This window comes from Pholis gunnellus (assembly GCF_910591455.1).
Source record: "Pholis gunnellus genome assembly, chromosome: 2".
In the NCBI taxonomy this organism is placed as follows: domain Eukaryota; kingdom Metazoa; phylum Chordata; class Actinopteri; order Perciformes; family Pholidae; genus Pholis; species Pholis gunnellus.
In genome coordinates this window covers 4749812-4768104 of record NC_136536.1, presented here as the reverse complement: position 1 = coordinate 4768104, position 18293 = coordinate 4749812, and the positions used below count along the sequence as shown (strand labels likewise).

At 42.9% G+C, this 18293-nt stretch overlaps 1 protein-coding gene across 1 annotated transcript; it reads right to left on the bottom strand.

Moving 5' to 3' along the window:
- tnnc1a (troponin C type 1a (slow)) lies at positions 1–3886 on the bottom strand. The gene is made up of 6 exons (XM_079167259.1): positions 3798–3886; positions 2467–2497; positions 2141–2287; positions 1480–1594; positions 878–1014; positions 1–706 (listed from the first exon to the last, which is right to left on the bottom strand). The coding sequence occupies exons 1-6, from the start codon at positions 3819–3821 to the stop codon at positions 675–677; spliced, it is 486 nt and encodes a 161-aa protein (XP_079023385.1). The 5' UTR covers positions 3822–3886; the 3' UTR covers positions 1–674.
- Positions 3887–18293: the final 14407 nt, after the last annotated feature.

The window sequence follows — 18293 nt, the reverse complement described above, 5'->3', positions numbered from 1 at the left end:
ACAGCTCTGACAAATGCATCTTGTTTATTACATGAGCGCAAATTCCAAACTGACTTTTCGTGTAGAAATATGCAGGCGTTCCAGGGGGCCTGAGAGGGGGATAAAGAGTCCTGAGGGTCTCTTAAACATACCGAAACGTACACAATGTGCACATCAGAACATGCACAGTATACAAACTGGATCCAGTACATTGCTCTAAGAGTATGATTAGTCAACCGGAGCCTGGTGTAAAACTATGTTCACTCATGAATGTGTTCTGCTTTGTGCACACATACATTTTCTGTCCAGCTAAACAATACCAGTCTCTCATTTGTAAACTGCCTGTGGCACTTCAGAGATAAGATTTAGTCGGAAACAAACACAAAGTTGATAGTTCGAGCAGCCAATCGGGTACGCTATGTGGCCTCCATAGAAAACATAAGTAATTTGGATACATTTACACAAATTCTGTATACACGGGCACCGAAAAGTAGTTACAAACTGTATTTACAACGATGCAAGAGATGGTAGAAAAATACATAAACATTCAGCTACAGTATTCCACTGAATCTTGCAAAGTCGTTCCATTGTTTCTATCAGCGGCATTTCCAAATCAGCTTCCAGTTTTCCACAGATGACCGCGGAGTCACAGAGAAAATACAAAAATAACACTCTGGCTCTTCTCTTGTTCAGGATTACTCCACTCCTTTCATGAACTCCAAGAACTCTGTAGAATTATGGGAAGACATGGTTAGCAAATAGCTTCTGCGCCCCCAAAACAAGATGCTTTTATCAAGTAAATGTCTTCTTTGCCATGTGTTATGGTGGAATGAGTGTCGGAGCATTTGCTCTACATAACTGTTACACCCCTCACCACTTTGCATTTCAAACTGCTCACCATCATAGTCAATTTTGCCGTCGTTGTTCTTGTCCCCGTCTTTCATCAGCTCCTCGATGTCGTCCTCGGTAATTGCCTCTCCTGTAGATTCCAGCATCATTTTGAGCTCGTCCAGGTCAATGTAACCATCTGCGTTCCTGCAAAAAATCAAAAGGGAGTGAAATATATTAATGCACATAACAAAACCTGAGTTAAGCTTCACAGATGGCAGTGGAGGAGGTGGCGTGTTTGTGTGTGACATGTGACTGATCATATCTTTAAGTGTTTGGGGACCATCATTGTTAGAGAGAGGGAGGGAGAGAGAGGGAGAGAGAAAAGAAAAGTTAGTTCTTTGATGCTAAGACGAGGTGTCTGGCTTACATGGAGTGGGTGTTTGAAATATTCTGTGCTGTCAAAAAGGATTACGGAGCAAACAGCATGCCGTACTCTGCAGAGCCGCCTGGCATTTTGTCAGTACTCATAATTGCACATGAGGAGCATACTTTGCTAGAGATACTCCATCACTAGTCTGTGGTGATTTTTTTTTAACTCCATCAAGTTTACAGTATCTTAAGCTTTTAAAATTCAATGGGGCAAACTTGCAACAGGTTTTAAAAACTCACTTGTCGAACATGCGAAACAGCTCCGCAAGTTCCTCCTCTGACTTCCCTTTGCTGTCGTCCTTCATGCATCTCACCATCATGACCAGGAACTCGTCAAAGTCCACCGTGCCACTCCCTGAACACAAACAATGCACTTCATCACATCACCTCAGTCCACACTGGATAGACTTTCATACTAACCACCAGAACGCCAATTAACAGAAATCAAAACACAGTATTGGAACCTGCGATATTTACTGTATACTACCACAAAATACCTGTAATTACATGGGGCAAAACTACAGATTGGGCCTTTAAATGTCCCTTTATGTGGCCTTAGTTCCACTATTGGCAGCATGACATATTCATTAAAGCTTTATCAAGCAAATCCAGGATGCTACTTTTTATGTTTCATCATTACAGCACATAGATAATTCAAGTTGACTTGTGCATCATCTGATACGCATTTCCCTTTAATTCAGCCCGACACATCTTGTTGTGTGTAAGACCCTTGACAATCGTTTGACATTAAGAGCTCAGAGGTTTTGAACCGAAGCCTGTCTGCACCGCATGATTGTGCAATGATGGACCTGCCGGCTGCTCCGCGGAGACGAGGAGGTCAGCGGCAATCAACCAGTCATATAGTTTGTTGTGCTGTTAGCGCCGGGGTGTTTTGATTTACCGTCTTCGTCCACCTCGTCAATCATCTCCTGCAGCTCCTCCGGTGTGGGGTTCTGGCCGAGCATCCTCATCACCTTCCCCAGCTCCTTGGTGCTGATGCAGCCGTCCTCCGCATCTTGTACGAAGATGTCAAAGGCGGCCTTGAACTCTGCAACGCACGGGACATGATATGAATGCGATGGACAGGGTGAGCCACACTTTTGCAAACGGCTGTCAACCTTATGCAGATGAATGAATTCATATTTGGAAAAAAAAAGTGACTTTCTGGTGTATTCTTTAAGAGATTCACATTTACATACAGTCTGAGAGATTGTGTAGTTCACGCACCATTTTTCTGTTCGTCTGTCAGCTGCTCAACCTGCAAGAAGTAAAAAGTAGAAGTAGTAAATGCTTTGGTTATCTGATTGTACCAATGTGGGCAATCAGTATATTCTGTACATTCTCAGAAACTGTCTGTTTCAATGTTTTAATCATGCATTTCGTACCAATGCTCAAAAAAAGTCTTGCACTCCTTATGGAAATCAGTTAAGATATCTGAACTCGATTATCTGTTTTGGTGACGTTTCAGTCAACAAAGGTAACATCTTTGACCCACACACTGGGCCATCCTTTACAGAACCTATATATCATGTGAGAGCCAGTAAGAGGAGGAGTTAAAAATAAACAGACAGGATCAGGAACCACAGATAAAGGACACAATACACAGTGCTTTAAATTAGCATAGCTGTGGATCTGGCCCAACAATGGAACAGTAATCCTGGAAAAGCTACCACGAATGAGAGAGAGAGACAGCTGCTTATGCAAGAGTTATTGTTTGTCGTCTGCTATAAATTAAACACAAACACATGCAGACACACACACACACACACACCTCTGGTTGTGATATATGAAAAAAAAAAATCCATCTAAACAAACAATTGTACATTCCTGTGTGTGCTCTCTTTACTGTCTCAGCTGCACCCCTCACTCTGGGTTGTGAGGGACGGGACAGCCGGCTGACCGTCCGGGCGGAGATGGACAGACAGCCGCAGCCACACGGCTTTCGGGCTCACAGATAATGCTGGAATTCAGTCGCGGGGGGTTTATCTAAACCTGAAGCCCTTCTCTGGCACCAGAGGACCACGGAGGCGAAAGCATCTGAGCAACCGGCCAAAATTAGCCATGTGAAAGGGGGGGGGGACCGTTCCATTTGAAGTCATGAATGAAGCAGCACGACGCGGACCAGCGACCTGTCCTGCCAGTGACCTCCTGAGTGGCTCCTATCAGCTCTGATAGGTGCTGAAGTAGGAGAACATCTAGAGACGTATATGGTGTCAGGGCTCCTCTGACATCAGCTGGTGATGGAGGCGATGTGCTGCGCAAGCAGGAATTTGTCAAGTAACGTCAGATGAGCAAAGTGATGGGGGGGGACTATTTTATACGACACATATACAAGTGCCAGAATATTCCATGCAACGACCTCTTAAACAGGACGGAGTAAAAGACTTAAGTCACTCATTGTAGGTCACAAACTAATAACAAACGTTAGGGATTAGGGTTTGTGATGCAAAACAACATCACCCTCATACCAGATTTAGTTCACACACACAGATTTATTTTTTGGGGGGGGAGCATCCAACAAACTAAAATCAGAGGAAGCCAGTCGTGAGAGGACGTACCGCTGCCTTGTAGATGTCGTTCATGTTGGAGGCTCGTCTGCTGCCTGTCGCGACGGCGTCCTGGCACAGAGGAAGGAGGTTCTGTCCAGCTCAGGGCAGGACACTGGCCTCATCCTGGGAGGGTTTTATAGCAGGAGCCTGGCGCTGTCTGGTCCCCCCCCCCCCCCCCCCCCCCCCATCTCCATCCCCATCCCCATCCCCATCCCGCCCCACCACCCCGGACCCCAGCCTCCCCTCTGGTTTGTGCCTCGGCGTGTGTCCACGAGCGTGTGTTTGTGTGTCATTTGGCCAATCTGTCACAATCACCCGGCTCAGATAAAAATGCGGCAGCTCTTAGGGGGCATACTTTGGATTGGAATGAAGTGAGGGGGGCATGGTGAAGCCTAATCTCCAGGGAGGGGGCTATAGAGACACTCAACATTCCTCCAGACCTGGACCAGAGACACAGAGGGCTCTGGAGGTTGTGTGTGTGTGTGTGTGTGTGTGCGTGTGTGCGTGTGTCTGACGTGGGAATAGCAGAGAAGGTAAGAGGGTGGAGGCCAGGATAGACTACAGCCAGCTGACCGTGAAAGGAGGAGAGAGAAGGAGGGCAAATCTGTGGAGTGAAATATAGACTTTTCATGGCAGACATTTTGACTCATCTCACAGTGAATAGCACAGGGGTAAGTAATAACATTAATGATGGTTCCATTCCATTTAAGGCTCCTAACGAGGCCACGGGCAGCGCCCGACACTAGACCTGGACCCTGAGCACCTAAATGGAATGCAGCCATAGTTTATGTTATTTATTTTATTGCTGTCACGCTTTAAAATGTCTGCCGGGAAAATTTACTTTTCGGTAAATCACCTTTTTTTGCAGCTCACGGGGCATTCTCGTGTTATTGTCTGTAGAGGAAGAGACAAAAAATAAGATAAATTAAAAAAGACCCACTCACCCAAATAAAAAAAAATAACATTATTTCACTTCACTTTTGAGGTTTCCGCCTCAACCCCAATACAATAGAAGTGAATCAGAATTTGTTTCGGGCTCTTAAAGCACTGAGGACAACATTATCTTATAAATCTTGAAGCATCTATTTCAGAAGCAATGTTCAACAGTTTCCACTGGAACTTTTTCTTCATTTACTGAAAAAATAGTCCCTATAAATAAAAACTGTTCAGTTCTTTGGATTATCCACTGTAACATTGATGGTTAAAGAAACGATTTTTTTGTGTGCGTGTAAAAAGTTTCATTGATTTGAGCACAAGAAACAAAATGTTTCTTCTATTGTATTGGGGTGAAGGCAGACATCTCAGAAACAACTGTATCAAACCCTGGGCAAATAAAACATAAGATATCATAAGAGTGAAGTTATTCTTGTTCTTTGTCATTTCAGTGAACCAACCCTTTACGAGGAAAATACGAACATCTTTCCATATATTAAACCACACAAATGTACCTGCGTTTATTTACATCACACGTGCAGTGATGCTTCAATCATACACAGCAGATTTAGCCTGTAAGACAACTCGGACCATTCCCACTCTACATTATTCACAAGGATTTTTAATTCTTAAGCCTTCACGTGCAACACAGATTTGGTCAGCAGGGGGTGCTGTTCACTATGTATCGACTAAATTAAATTGTTGCGCAAGCCTGCCGGAGGATATCCAATTTATCAACAGTGGGGTAGGTGAGAAATCTGGGTCAAACAAACCAAACACTTGCAGACACATTTAAATTGAATTGTACACAGTGCAAGACTTTGCAGCATTTTTTCCGCCTCCATGTTCTTTTGAAACAAGGCCATCTCAATCACTTGACTGTGTGATTCACACACACACACACACACACACACACACACACACACACACACACACACACACACACACACACACACACACACGTTCACGCACGTGCTCTTACAAAAAGCTCTCTCTCTCTCTCGCACACACGCACGCACACACACAGAGCATGCTGTGGCAGGCATTCTAAGTGACGAGTGATCATGCTGGTTTATAATGGGATGCTAATGGGGACTGGCACAGCTTACAAGCATCATACAGCCACTCAGAGAGACACGGGGAGAGAGGGAGAGAGCTCACACTGAACAACATGTCCTACTCTTACACAGATACAGACACAGATCTCCTGACAAAGACCTCACATCAGTGCACATCAGTCACATGCAAAGGTGGAGCCTCCATGGGAAATAGACAGGCGGTGAGGTGAGGAGGGGATGTAAGGTATAGCGGGGGGGGGCGGCATGAGGCAAAATGAGGTTTTGTGCTGGTTTTCCGTGTGTGCTCTCTCACTCATTCGTCAAAAAAAAAATCCGTAAATGAAAACACACTGCGTTGTACAACGCTGCGGGAATGCAGAGCAGGAATGAAACGTCATCAGTGGCACCGGCTCCATCAGCTGAAACCCAAAGCATACTGATGAGTCCACATGGTCAGACGGATTCATTTGGAGAGCTGCGTGCAGTCTGGTGGGTGCCAAGAGTGATGAGCAGCTCTCTGCGGGGGGCACTAGATTCTAATGTAAAGCTTCCACCGGCGTGCGCGCACACACATACACGCACACACACACACGTGCACTTGTGCACACCCCCACAGTCGCATGCTGTAGTACCGAAGGCTGGCACACGCACCAATGAAAGCATATGTAGTGCCGTTTCATTGGAGCTCTCCACCAATTTCCTCTTACAGAGCGAGGCTGACGAAAGAGCCAGCCATCTCCTCCACACGGCGCAATCAGACAGCGCATCTCAAATCCACAATTCACCGCACACCGCTTTTTGAGGGGTTGCCATAGAAACTCTGCTGGGTAGAAGCGGGCAGAAAATGAGAGGAGATGAACGGGGCTGTTTCCCCCCCTCCACCCTCCACCTCCCTCTCTGCCTCCCTGCCACCACATTTTGTCCTCAGAGTGACTGTATTATTTTCTATTCATTGCCTCTTATGCGCGTACATACTCACATTAATATTGCTTAAACATATGGGGGTCACAATTAGGGTTAACAGTGTTTGTTTGTGCTGCAGAACCATTCATGCAAATTTACTAAATCCACAAGTCCGAATGATTACACTCCATGTCTCGGGCTGAATGCTGCAATACACTGCTTTCAGTTCTTTTATACTTGCATCCAACCAGGTTATGTGAAATTTGTTTAAGTTGCACATTGTGCACGCGATTCCTACTTAACGTGATAATAGTTTATCTGACTGGTTCGTCATTTAAAAAGCTGAATTTCCACCATCAACCAACAATCTTTTCCTGCAGAAAACGTTATAGATTCCAAGTGTGCAACGGTGTCAAAATGCCCGAAGCGTAACATCTCATGCTGGCAATACTGAATCAGCTGGACTACATTTGTGAAGATCTACTACTACAGCATACATCATGTCAATTTAAATACTCGTGTGATATAATGATTGGGTTGACGTGCAGCTGAGCTTAAAGCAGAGGTCCTCCTCCTCCTCCTCCCCTTCGTGTCCTCACCTCCGTGGTTGCCGAGGGGAGCTGAGCCTGTCAGTCTTTCTTCCTCTCTATTCTTTCCTCCCTTCCTCTCTCCATCCATTTCTCTCTGCCTCCTTTCATTGATGACCAACCTGTCAGCAGCTCCTGTTGTGGCAGGCTGTGAATGCTCTGCATGGGACTGAATGATGCACAGTGTTTTGTTTTTTTCACCACCACCGTGAAAGCATCTCTGCCTGTCCAGTGAGTGCTTTATCAGAGAGGCCCAATCTCTGATCGGTGACAATGTCTAACCCAAATTGAGGGATTTATCTTTAGAGATGCGGGAGAGGGTAGTCTTTACTTTGCTTCACTGCGTTCAGTGGTTCCATTCTGAAACTCTTTGCGCCGAGGCACTCGGCGTAACGCAGTGTTCCTTACATCAGAGCTCTAATGAGCCAGTGGCCACATTAGCTCCAGCGCCGATAGAGCCGCGCACTAACTCTCTGCCAGGGGGCAGCGTTTTCCAGTCCACTGGACCACCAAGTCGCCTACCACCCTTTCTTCCTGACCCCCCTCGCCCCTCCAACATCTATAATAGTGTATGAGACACCCAGACAAGATTTCCTCTCAGATATATGGCGGAAGAAGTTCCCTTCGAGCAAGAGAGAAAGATGTATCATCGAACACGCTTTGCTGTGGCAATGTTGAAAAAGATCAAGAAATAGTGGATGTGTCATGTGAAATATAGGACAACTCACTGGAAAGTTTTTTCTTTCTATTAAACATGTTTTACTTATGAAATAATCACTGCAAACACCTGAGGTCACATTTTCTGTGCATAAAGGTCTCTCTGCATACATGAATTTGAATTGACCCTAAAAGGACCGTCACAATGTAGGATCACATATTGGACATTTCTTTGTCTGTGGAATGACTTGTTGGTAAACAAAACAGACAATATTTGTTCATGAATAGTCTATACAACATATACAACATGAAATACTACCCTATTTGGTGAAATATGAACGCTTTATGGTCATTTCTGCATTTTGTCACTAAATGTTCAAGCCAGTTCCTCAAAGCAAAGAGTTCAGTCAGGTATTTTTCTGCATATTGAGTTTTAATCAAATAATCTGTGAGACCCCAAACACTGAGGATACAAAGCCAATGTCAACCAAACACAAGGGTTAACGGTATGGAGCGAGTATAATATTTGAATACAGTAACTTGGATTTTTAAGCCCACATAAATGTAGCCTATATGACAAGAGTAGAAATTCTCCCTGCGTGCACACACACCCATTTTGGATTTGTCACTGCCTTCTCCTCTTCCCTTCAAATAGCAGCTCTCTGAAATGGAATCTGAAGGCCCTCAGGGTTTCTGACAATGTTTCAGACATTCCTAAGTAAAACGAACAGCGGTAGAACTTCAGCAATACCACATTTGAAAAAGTTTGCTCCATCGAGAGCGCATTGAGAGAAAGCGGGTCATAATTCCAACGGTTGTCACCTAACTTTTAGATTACCGGTTTCCTTTCCTGAGCTAAATAGTAAAAAAAAAAAAAAATTCTGGAATTGTCTGTAGAATGGCAATGAAAATCACTGGCTTTCATAGCAGTAATAAAACACAATACAGTAAATATCTACATTAGTATTGTAAATGGTCCGTTACCATTGAATACATTAAATATAAATAAATGTGAAAATATTTATCCAAATATATGAAAATCGTCAGTGAAAATGATTGGAAAATGCAGTGGACCACTCACAAAGTAATCATCTCTGCCAGGAAGATCAGGTGAGGCTGAGGCTGTGGTGTGTTTGGCTAATAGCTAATGCAATGCATCGTGTGTTTTGCTTACGGTTTGGACAGCGTGTTTGGCAAACAGCTAACGGAGCTACCAGTACACACACACTGATGCACCGCGCCGCAACTTGGTCAGTACATTTTAGTTTTTGGAAAGATTGTATGACGTGTCTTGTTCAACAGCTTCGAGCCAATTGCCTGCATACATCTGTGTTTGTTTAATGAGGTTTAATGAAGTGTGATTTACCACGCCAGCACATCGGTGTCTAGACGTGGGGTTGGCTAATTGTGCGTCGTATTCCTTCAATCACAGAATGGCTGCAGACACACCTGGCAGAGATCTGCACACTAATGAATGTACCTTTCTATAGTTCTAACAAACTTCTGCTGAAATCTGTGACATTTGATGTTTCCAAATGGTAACCTCAAAAAGTTTAATGCATGTTAACAAAGTTCATCCTGGGTTTTTAGCCTTGCTGAGCCGTTGTCACTTTGACTTTGGTCCTCTGCCATGAAATTTAGTACAGGCATGTTTTCCGGAGGATGTATTTTGTTGGCATTGAGGACCCCCTGACTTTTCCTCCAGCGCCACCAGGAGATCACGTTTTCACTGAGAGCGTGTTAGCATGCTGCCTTTAGAAGTGAACTCAAAGCATCACTGTGCCTTCGTACAGTACAGCCCGACAGAGCAGCTAGCATGACTGTAGACTCTTGTTTTCATAAGCGGGCTACTGTATTTCTGTCCTGGTATTTGCCATTGGCCAGCGTTGATCTGTGCCGTGTGTTGTGTCCAAGAGAAATGTTTTGAAATGGCTCTGTAACTGGGTTACTGTCTGAGCCCTGAATAGACTGTCAGCATTAAAGCTGAACCAGGCGAGATTCACAATGCACAATGTCACAATGACGTCCCCATGTTCGAAAGAAACGCAGCAAAAGTGCCCTCTTGGATGCCCCTATCGTATCGATTATGTTCCCTCTGGGTTGCCCTTCCAGTGGAGAAGATGAGATGCTGTGCACTAATGGGAGACCTTAAATGGAGAAAACCTGATGCAGTGCCATAAAGGCTGCCATACATGATAGAAACCTTCTGCATGCTGTGCCCTACCCTGCCCCTTAGAGAGCTCGAGTCCGCCACTGGCCGACACCATGAAATCGAAATGCAAACAAGGAAAGTGAACCACTCCAATCAAATTATTGATTGTATATTGGCAATTTGGTCAGAAAAGAAAATCAATACAAAGCTACATTGTCTCCTTAATTCTGCCATTTGGGGTGACCAAACAGATGGCAACCTCCTCTTGTTGCAAAAAGAAGTCTGATTGTATAGAAGTCTATGAGAAAATGACCCTACTTTTCACTAGATTCATTACCTCAGTAAACATGAGTTTATGGTTCCAATCTCTAGTTTCACGTCTTCTTCAATACAGCACGATGCCCACAGCTCCACCCTCTCGTGTCACTTCTGGTTGCAAAATGCCAAGATGGAGACGGCAAAAATGTCGAGCTTGAGGCTTCAAAACGTCAGTCCACAAACCAATACGTGACGCACGGTGAGTACATCCACTTCTTATATACACAGTCTGTGCAACCAACATGCAAAACTGCCAAGTAGCTCAACCTTGGTACCAAGAAGAAACGAGTCAGACTGTGAGAGCTGCTACAACTGAAGATCCAAAGATGTCCCAAAGATTCAAAGTGATAAAGAGTAGTGGACTCCAGCAGAACGTTGGTTGGTGTCTTATTGTATTGTTGCACGCGTTGCTTGTTTAATTTAACAAGTCAAACTACGAGGGAAAAAAAGACCCCGTTATGGGAATTTGGAGGATTCCATCTTTGCCCTCTGTGAGATATGGGTCCAGAAGTACAGTTTTTATTTGTTATACAATTCATGGAACTGTCTGGGGATGAATGCCCTCCAGAGGCTCATTCATGAGATAAATGGGCCTGAAATTCATTGTTCCTGCAGACAGTCTGTGTCTCCCTTTGTATCTCTCTCTCTCTGCTGCTTTTATGTGCAAACACACTCACACAAACTGTCATAAACACACACTAACATACACGCACATCCCCTAATGCCCTCCTGTTCTTCCGCATTATTCGGGGTTGCAGTACGCTCGGGCCAAAAGAGGGAGAGAAAAAAAACACCTTTGCATCTCTGTCTGTGTAGCTGAAGTCCAGCCGAGGGCTTACTAGGCTTCAGTGAAGTGTGCTGTGATTTGACAAGGCCAGTGACAGGAGGCACTGTAAATATCCGGCTGTCATGTGACTCACTTATTGGCCTCAAGGAACCAACGAAAGGTCAGTGTTTCCTGATGCCATTGCCAACAACTAAATTAAGTGACTTCAGCTCTTGCTCACGCATCTGTCCCATTTTAGGAGATGGATACATTGGAGGTGTTGCATCACACTGCTCACGCACTGCAATGATGCTTTACGTTTCTACCGGAAGACACAAGAAAGCACACACGCAAACACACACACACGCACACATATTAGGTTCATTATAGAAGCTCATCTGCCATCTCTGTGTATATCCGTATGCCATCACATACACCATCAGGCATGTGGCACGCGATCCCAACCTCTGGGTTTGTCCTCATGCATGTCATGTCTGACAGTGACAGCAGTGTATTATCACGTCTACACAGCTTCGCTCAGAAAGCAAATTGCGATCCATGTTCTTTATCCCAACGCAGCACAAAAGGCTAAATAGCATAATTTCGCCACATAAAATATACTGGAAATCCAAAAGGTCAGTTGCTGCTGCTCGGATGAAATTTGAATGCATGCCTCTGAGTGCTCATGCATTTGCACTTATGTGCAAAGGCGCCAAAACTTTTCTGCTCTAATTAGGGACCAGAACAATGTTATGAACAAGGAGACGAAAAAAATTAGATGCTATTTACATGAAAAGAAGTATGAAGTAATCTGTTGGAAGGAAAAGCAAAGCTGAGAAAGGGAGCTATGAGTAGTCGGGGTTTTAAAGTGAAGAGAAAATAGATGCTGACAAATGTCCAAAAACCCTGAAACGCTGTAATGGCCCCAGTGGAAAAGCCTCTAATAGAATATCTGTCCATGTGCTAAAACACCCATCACGCTGATTAATTGGGCAACTTTACATCAATTTTCCAGTCCGCTATTGGTCTATGCCTGTGGTAAATCCGAAGCTTTCAAAATAAAATGCGGTTGACTTTACACAGTTTACGGTGCCATGGGAAGACATGGGAGATCATGGAGGAAATAAGTGACACAACTAGTAGCGACTGCACACAAGCAAGACTGGTAAGTCAAGGGTCTCCCCTGTGGAGGCCAAGGGGTGACAAATAAATAACAACTTTGTGATTTGTTATGTCAAATTGACAAATAAGCGGCCAGCGTCTCTGGTGAGAGACAGGCAGTGCACCAGTGTGGGCCATACAGTATGTACAATAGTGCACCTCATAACCATAACAACACAAAAAAAGTCGTTGAACCTTTTTTAATATTGTGTCAACAATTCATTATGAAGGCAATCTACTGGTTGCCACTCAGTGTAGTACCTGAATGAGTCAGCTTTCTCCCATAAGATGCTGATTGTTTCAACAGCGTCTTATGGGAGAAAGCCCATAAGTCCAAAACTCCCTATGTAAATCGTTAACATAGGGAGTTTTAATAATCATATATGAAGATCTAGTCAAAGCCTGGCAAAAGACCGTCCTATGCTCTCACTGCTAAATGATTTACAATTTCTCAATATTTTTTGTTGGTTTTGTTTAGCTTCCAAATGCACCAACCAACAACCCTCTGTAACCCATTTTGGAATACATATTTAAACATTGCCTGTATAGTGAGTGAACTTGAGTCTCCATAATGTAATTGTAGCAGCCTCATGGTCATGGGATGGATTACTGAAGGGGCCTACCGGATAGGCAGAGCCCCATATATGAAATAACTGTCTGTTAATAACCGTTTTATGTGAAATATGGAGTACCTCAGGGATCTGTTCTTGGGCTTCTGCTTTTCTCTCAATATATTTCAGCTGTTGGCCAAATAGGCCTTTCTCACAGCAGCCATTCTGATTTGCCATAGTAGGAGAAACACAGGTGTTACTAATAACACTAACGACGGCTCTGTTCTCATTCAATAGTCCCAAACGAGAGTGAGAGCGAGGCAGTATGTGCAAAACCAGAAACCTGAAATCAAATCAGATGAATGGAATTTATTTAATTAAAAATTAGTAATTACCCCTCTTGTGAATTTTGAAGTTAAAAAAGGCCGTTGCTTACAAGTGGCTAAATGAGACTACAAAATGTAATCACAACAATAGTCTGCCTTCACTCATGTGACCGTGGTGTAGTTCATTTATAGCCTGACGTTAGCTTTTTACTCCCGACGATTGCATCAACAATCATAAAAGTGGTGTTCATTTGGGAAGATTATCTTTATGATCATAATGCGTAAGTATCATAATCCTAATTTTCTGCAATAATCCAAATGGAAAAATCCCATTGGCTTTTTATTGAAGGAACCAGTGCAATGCTAACGTCAAAAATATATCATCCCTGCAGCACTATTGTTTCTTCTGTGAAAAAGGCCTATTGGATACAATGCTGGTATTGATTTCCACCACTACGCCGATGATGCTCAGCTGGAGGTGCCTGCAAAGGTGGAGAATTGTTCTAAGATTGATCAAATTATAGGCCTGCTCGTCTCCTGCAGTGTGTGCATGTTATAAGGCCTCGCAGGTTTCCTTTGACTGATTCCTACATTTTGTAATGTGCCCTGTATTTTGTATAATATTTGTGGAGAGAAATGTTATTGTGGCCTTGGGAAATTATTTAGAGTCCCTATTTGCATATCCACATCAAGTGAGCAACATACAAAAAAATGAGTACTCAAGACTTCAGGAAAAGCAGTTCCAGTCAATTAATCCACCACTTTGGTCCAGATATCTCAACAACTATGGAATGCCACGGAATCATGTGTTGACATCCACGGCTTCGGTAATAATCTGACTTTTCACCTCGTGCCACCAGCAGTTTAAAGTTCTCCCTCAACCTGTAAAAGTATCTCAACATCTACCAGATGGATTGTTATGAAATGTTGTACATATTCATGCTTCCCAGATGATGAACCCTGATGATCTTACATGTCTTCTACTGTCACAGTGAGGTCCACAATAGTGTTTTTTAGTGAAATGTATCAACAACTGTTGCAACAATTCACATGAAATTTGGAGGAATTGCACCATCATCAGGTGAAAATGTTCTGTTCATGCTCATAGGTGATGTTTTATTCTATAGAGTTTAAATGTATGAGGCTCTTTAGTCACTGATATATCAAGTGTCATTAAATAGTGATACATAGTGATGACAGTTACATAAATAAATACTACAGAATCTAGCACCAGTGATAAGTGTGTTCATTATTTAATATGACCATCATCTACATCTTCATGTATGTTACCTTTGGGATTACCTAAAACCGTAAACTTAAAGCTGAATAAATACAATAGAAATGTAGATTAAACTGTGGAAAACAGGATCTTTCATTTACATTTTCTTCCAGCTGCAAAAAAAGTTGACTCTGCCCGATTTAAAAAACAAATGTTGGGCAAACTCGTCGGTCCAGATGTTATCTTCTCTACTGAGACAGAATCAACACGACGTGAGAGTTGGTCCTAACACACCCTCATAAATGATAGAATAGTGTTGATTGTTGCCCTGCTAGCTGTAAAGTTGTAGGAACAAATTACTTATGAATCATTAATCAAGGACATCGTTTATTTATTTCATAGTTCACTGTTGATGTGTTACAGATGTGTTACCAAAAGGAAAATTAATTCTGGGGAAGTCATAAACAGACAAAATATCACTTTTCTTTTTATTATGATAAACCTATTTCTCATACAGCCCTGTAAATAATATTTGATATAAGACTCTCTAGACCATTTTTAGGAACGTGTCTATAATACCAATGACAGTAAATACAACGTTTTGACTTACATCAGATCGTATTGTTTGCTTTGGAATAAGATTATTATGATTGATACGGGGTTGAAACTTGTGATAATCGGTTGTTTGAAGTCACTTATCCAGTAAAAATCCCAAACACATGGAGAAGCAGCACTTTAATACAAGATGTCCTGCTTTTCACATCAGTATCAACCGGATCCCAGATCAAATAAGCCGTTTGAAGATTCTACTTTGTCCTGAAGTAACTTGTAATAACATGGTATAAAAATAGTTTTTGACATTGTATAGAAGGGGACTGATTGATTGATAAAAAACACAACAATGCAGTAAGTAGATATCTACTTAAGTATCTATAACTGAAACCATGCTAGTGCAGAGCAACATGTACATAGAGCCAGCCCTGTCTCCTACAAACGTATGTTCCCGTACAACAAACCTGTGAATTACGATTCCAGGGAAACAGATTGTGTCATGGATTATGTTTGCATCACAAATAAGTGTTAAATGATTCTGCAAAAACTCAGGGCTTTCACCCATAACTAAGTACTTTGTTGCATATTTGTTTTGTTTCAATTTTGTTGTCATTTAAATCAAACCATGATGTTTTTTTACTAAACCTAACCAAGTAGTTTTGTTGCCTAAACCTAAAAAAATACTTTTGTAGCATTTTGTTTTGTGCAATTTTGTTTCAATTTACAACCTTAACAAGGTTTCAAATGGTTTAAACTGCCATCGTAATCTGGGAAAAATTAAGTTTCTCTCGAAACATAAATGAAAGTAGTTTAGTTGTACGAGAACGTAATCAAGCTTTTGGACAAAAAGTCACCAAGGCAGGTGATTTTATGTCCGTTTGACTTTTTTTTATTAAAGATGACACAACCTGTTCTCATAGAAATACGTGAAATGGCCATGACCTCTTAACAAAGCACTACGTGGTGGAACGACAGTACGTGTTTAAATTATGTGTCGGCACCACGAAAACAAATGCCAATGGAAAGTCAATTAGGATCCTTTTTGTGGTAGACGCAATAATTATATGCATCCACATGAAGCTGTAACGGTCAGAGCTAGTGAGGTTGTATTAAAGGGAAACACATGCAGGGTTAGGTGGGAGAGGAGGTGAATGGGTCAAACAAATGCAGGACTTTCAACCACCAGACCGATAGTCCAGACCCGTGTTCGTGTCCCAAAGGGTTGATTTATCGTGAAGTTGTGTTCGCAACGTTTTGTCTTAACCTGTGTTGCCTGAACCTAACGTTACATTCTATCTGTGGTGCCGACACGTAACTGTTTTTGTGGTGTTGACACGTCTAATGCACTCTTCAGAGGTCGTGGTCATTTCACATATGAGATCACGTTGGATGATAGCATCAAGCTAAATAAATGTGGTTCTGGTTAAGTTTGCTTTCCTGGTTTGTTTCCGCAGGGTTAAACTATCTCAAGCAGAGGCTTCATTTTCACTTATATATATATATATATATATATTCTCAGGTTGTGTTTACCTGTGAGCTCTGTCCTCCAGCTGATACCAGCTTATCTCAGGCTACCAGTGTTAGCACTGACCAGGCTGATGCTGCTAGCGGTTATAACCATATTTCCCCCTGTAATTAGCAATTATTGAAGCTCTGCTCCAAGATGTTGAGGGGGTTGAAGAAGTGGTTTGGGGATAGATTAAAGCTGACGTCAACTGGCAAATGCAAAATTTGCTTCTCCGAGCTTTACGTTAAAGCTCTGAATTGGGAGCTTAGCCGGAGAATTTCGTCCACACGCTCTCACCCATTCTCGTCGGTGCTGGAAGGATTGCGTGGTCTCCCTGATGGGTTGGTCGACCAGCTCCCTCAGCTTTGAAGCCGATAAACCTTTTAAAACCATGACAAACATTGTCCTGCGATTTTGCCAGAGGAAAGGCAAAGAAATGAAATAGGTAGCAGGCGCAGGAATATGAAAATTTGCTCCATCCACCTCAGACTCAGACTGTGAGCTACAGCGACTGGCTCTTCTGCAGCAGCCTTCTGGATTTTGAAGCACATTAACCCAAACGGTTCTGCATCAATAGGGCAGCCGCTAATAGCCAATAATGCCACAGCATGGTGACATGTGGCGCGTTGTGGAACGGTGATCAGGCAGCATGGCACAAGTTAGGCAGCAAGGGTGAGACATCCAGTCAGTTTCCATAGTGATGTGGTTGAATGGGGAGGATTAGCAGGGGCAGTGTGGTGAGAAAGGATTGCAGGCTTCTGTCAAAGCTCGCATTTAAAAAAGAGCTCCATGTCTCGGCTCCCTGCTGTACTGGTGATGCTGATGATGGACCCTTCGTCTCCCGTCACTGGACACACTTTTTTCCTCGTGCAGACGTTTTAGTGTCTGCTTTTCTGTGACGGTTTGTCAGGTGTGCAATACTTGATGAGCCAGTAACACGTGACCGTAGTGCAAACGCTGCTGCCAAATCAACACATTCTCACTTCCCAGCTCGGTCAGTGTCCCTAAGCTTCAAACTGAGACTCTCTTGGTAGCCCTCCAGCGTTTGCGTAGTACATGCATAGCGTCTTTTCAAAATAAACTTCCGTCTTCACAGGAAGTTAGAAAGCCCTTTGTATGTTTGATCAATCCTCCTACTCTCCCGCCCCCTTTTTGCTCTTTATTCTACTTCAGTTGCCCTGAGCGTCTAAAAATGACTCAGTTGAGTTTACATTCGCATGAATTGAAAGCGTCATTATTTGACGAGTTGGGAGCGAGACCGGGTAGAACAAAACATTTACTTAAATTACAACCAACTGACTTTTGTACCATGAAAGGGAGAGTTTAAATACAACTTTTCTGTACACCAGCTGTTTTCTCACCACACACTTCAAACCTCCGGATGATAGTATATGGATTACCTTGCCTTCAAATCTGCAGAATGTGATGTGAATGAATGTTAAACATGAAATGATTGCCGGTTCATCCTTATCACTTTGGCGAACCATTATATGTGTGTGTGTGTGTGTGTGTGTGTGTGTGTGTGTGTGTGTGTGTGTGTGTGTGTGTGTGTGTGTGTGTGTGTGTGTGTGTGTGTGTGTGTGTGTGTGTGTGTGTGTGTGAGTGTGCGTCATCTCCATCTCACTTCAAATAAACACTCAGTAATATTATAATAAATCAATTCCCCAACAAATTATCCACAATATGATTATTGTGGGCTGGTCATTTATTTGTAGTGAAATTGATTCAGTCCCATTACTTGCTATCTATTAACTGTAACTCTGCTTGTAATGAGGACTCGGCGGTCTTGCAAGAAAAGAATTATGGGAGCTGAAA

Excerpts from the sequence above, each read along its gene's own strand:
- tnnc1a (XM_079167259.1), bottom strand. The coding sequence starts at position 3,821 with ATGAACGACATCTACAAGGCAGCG. Across the intron at positions 2,498-3,797 it reads ACGACATCTACAAGGCAGCG|GTTGAGCAGCTGACAGACGA; the intron begins GTACGTCCTCTC and ends TACTTCTTGCAG. Across the intron at positions 707-877 it reads CGGCAAAATTGACTATGATG|AGTTCTTGGAGTTCATGAAA; the intron begins GTGAGCAGTTTG and ends ATAATTCTACAG.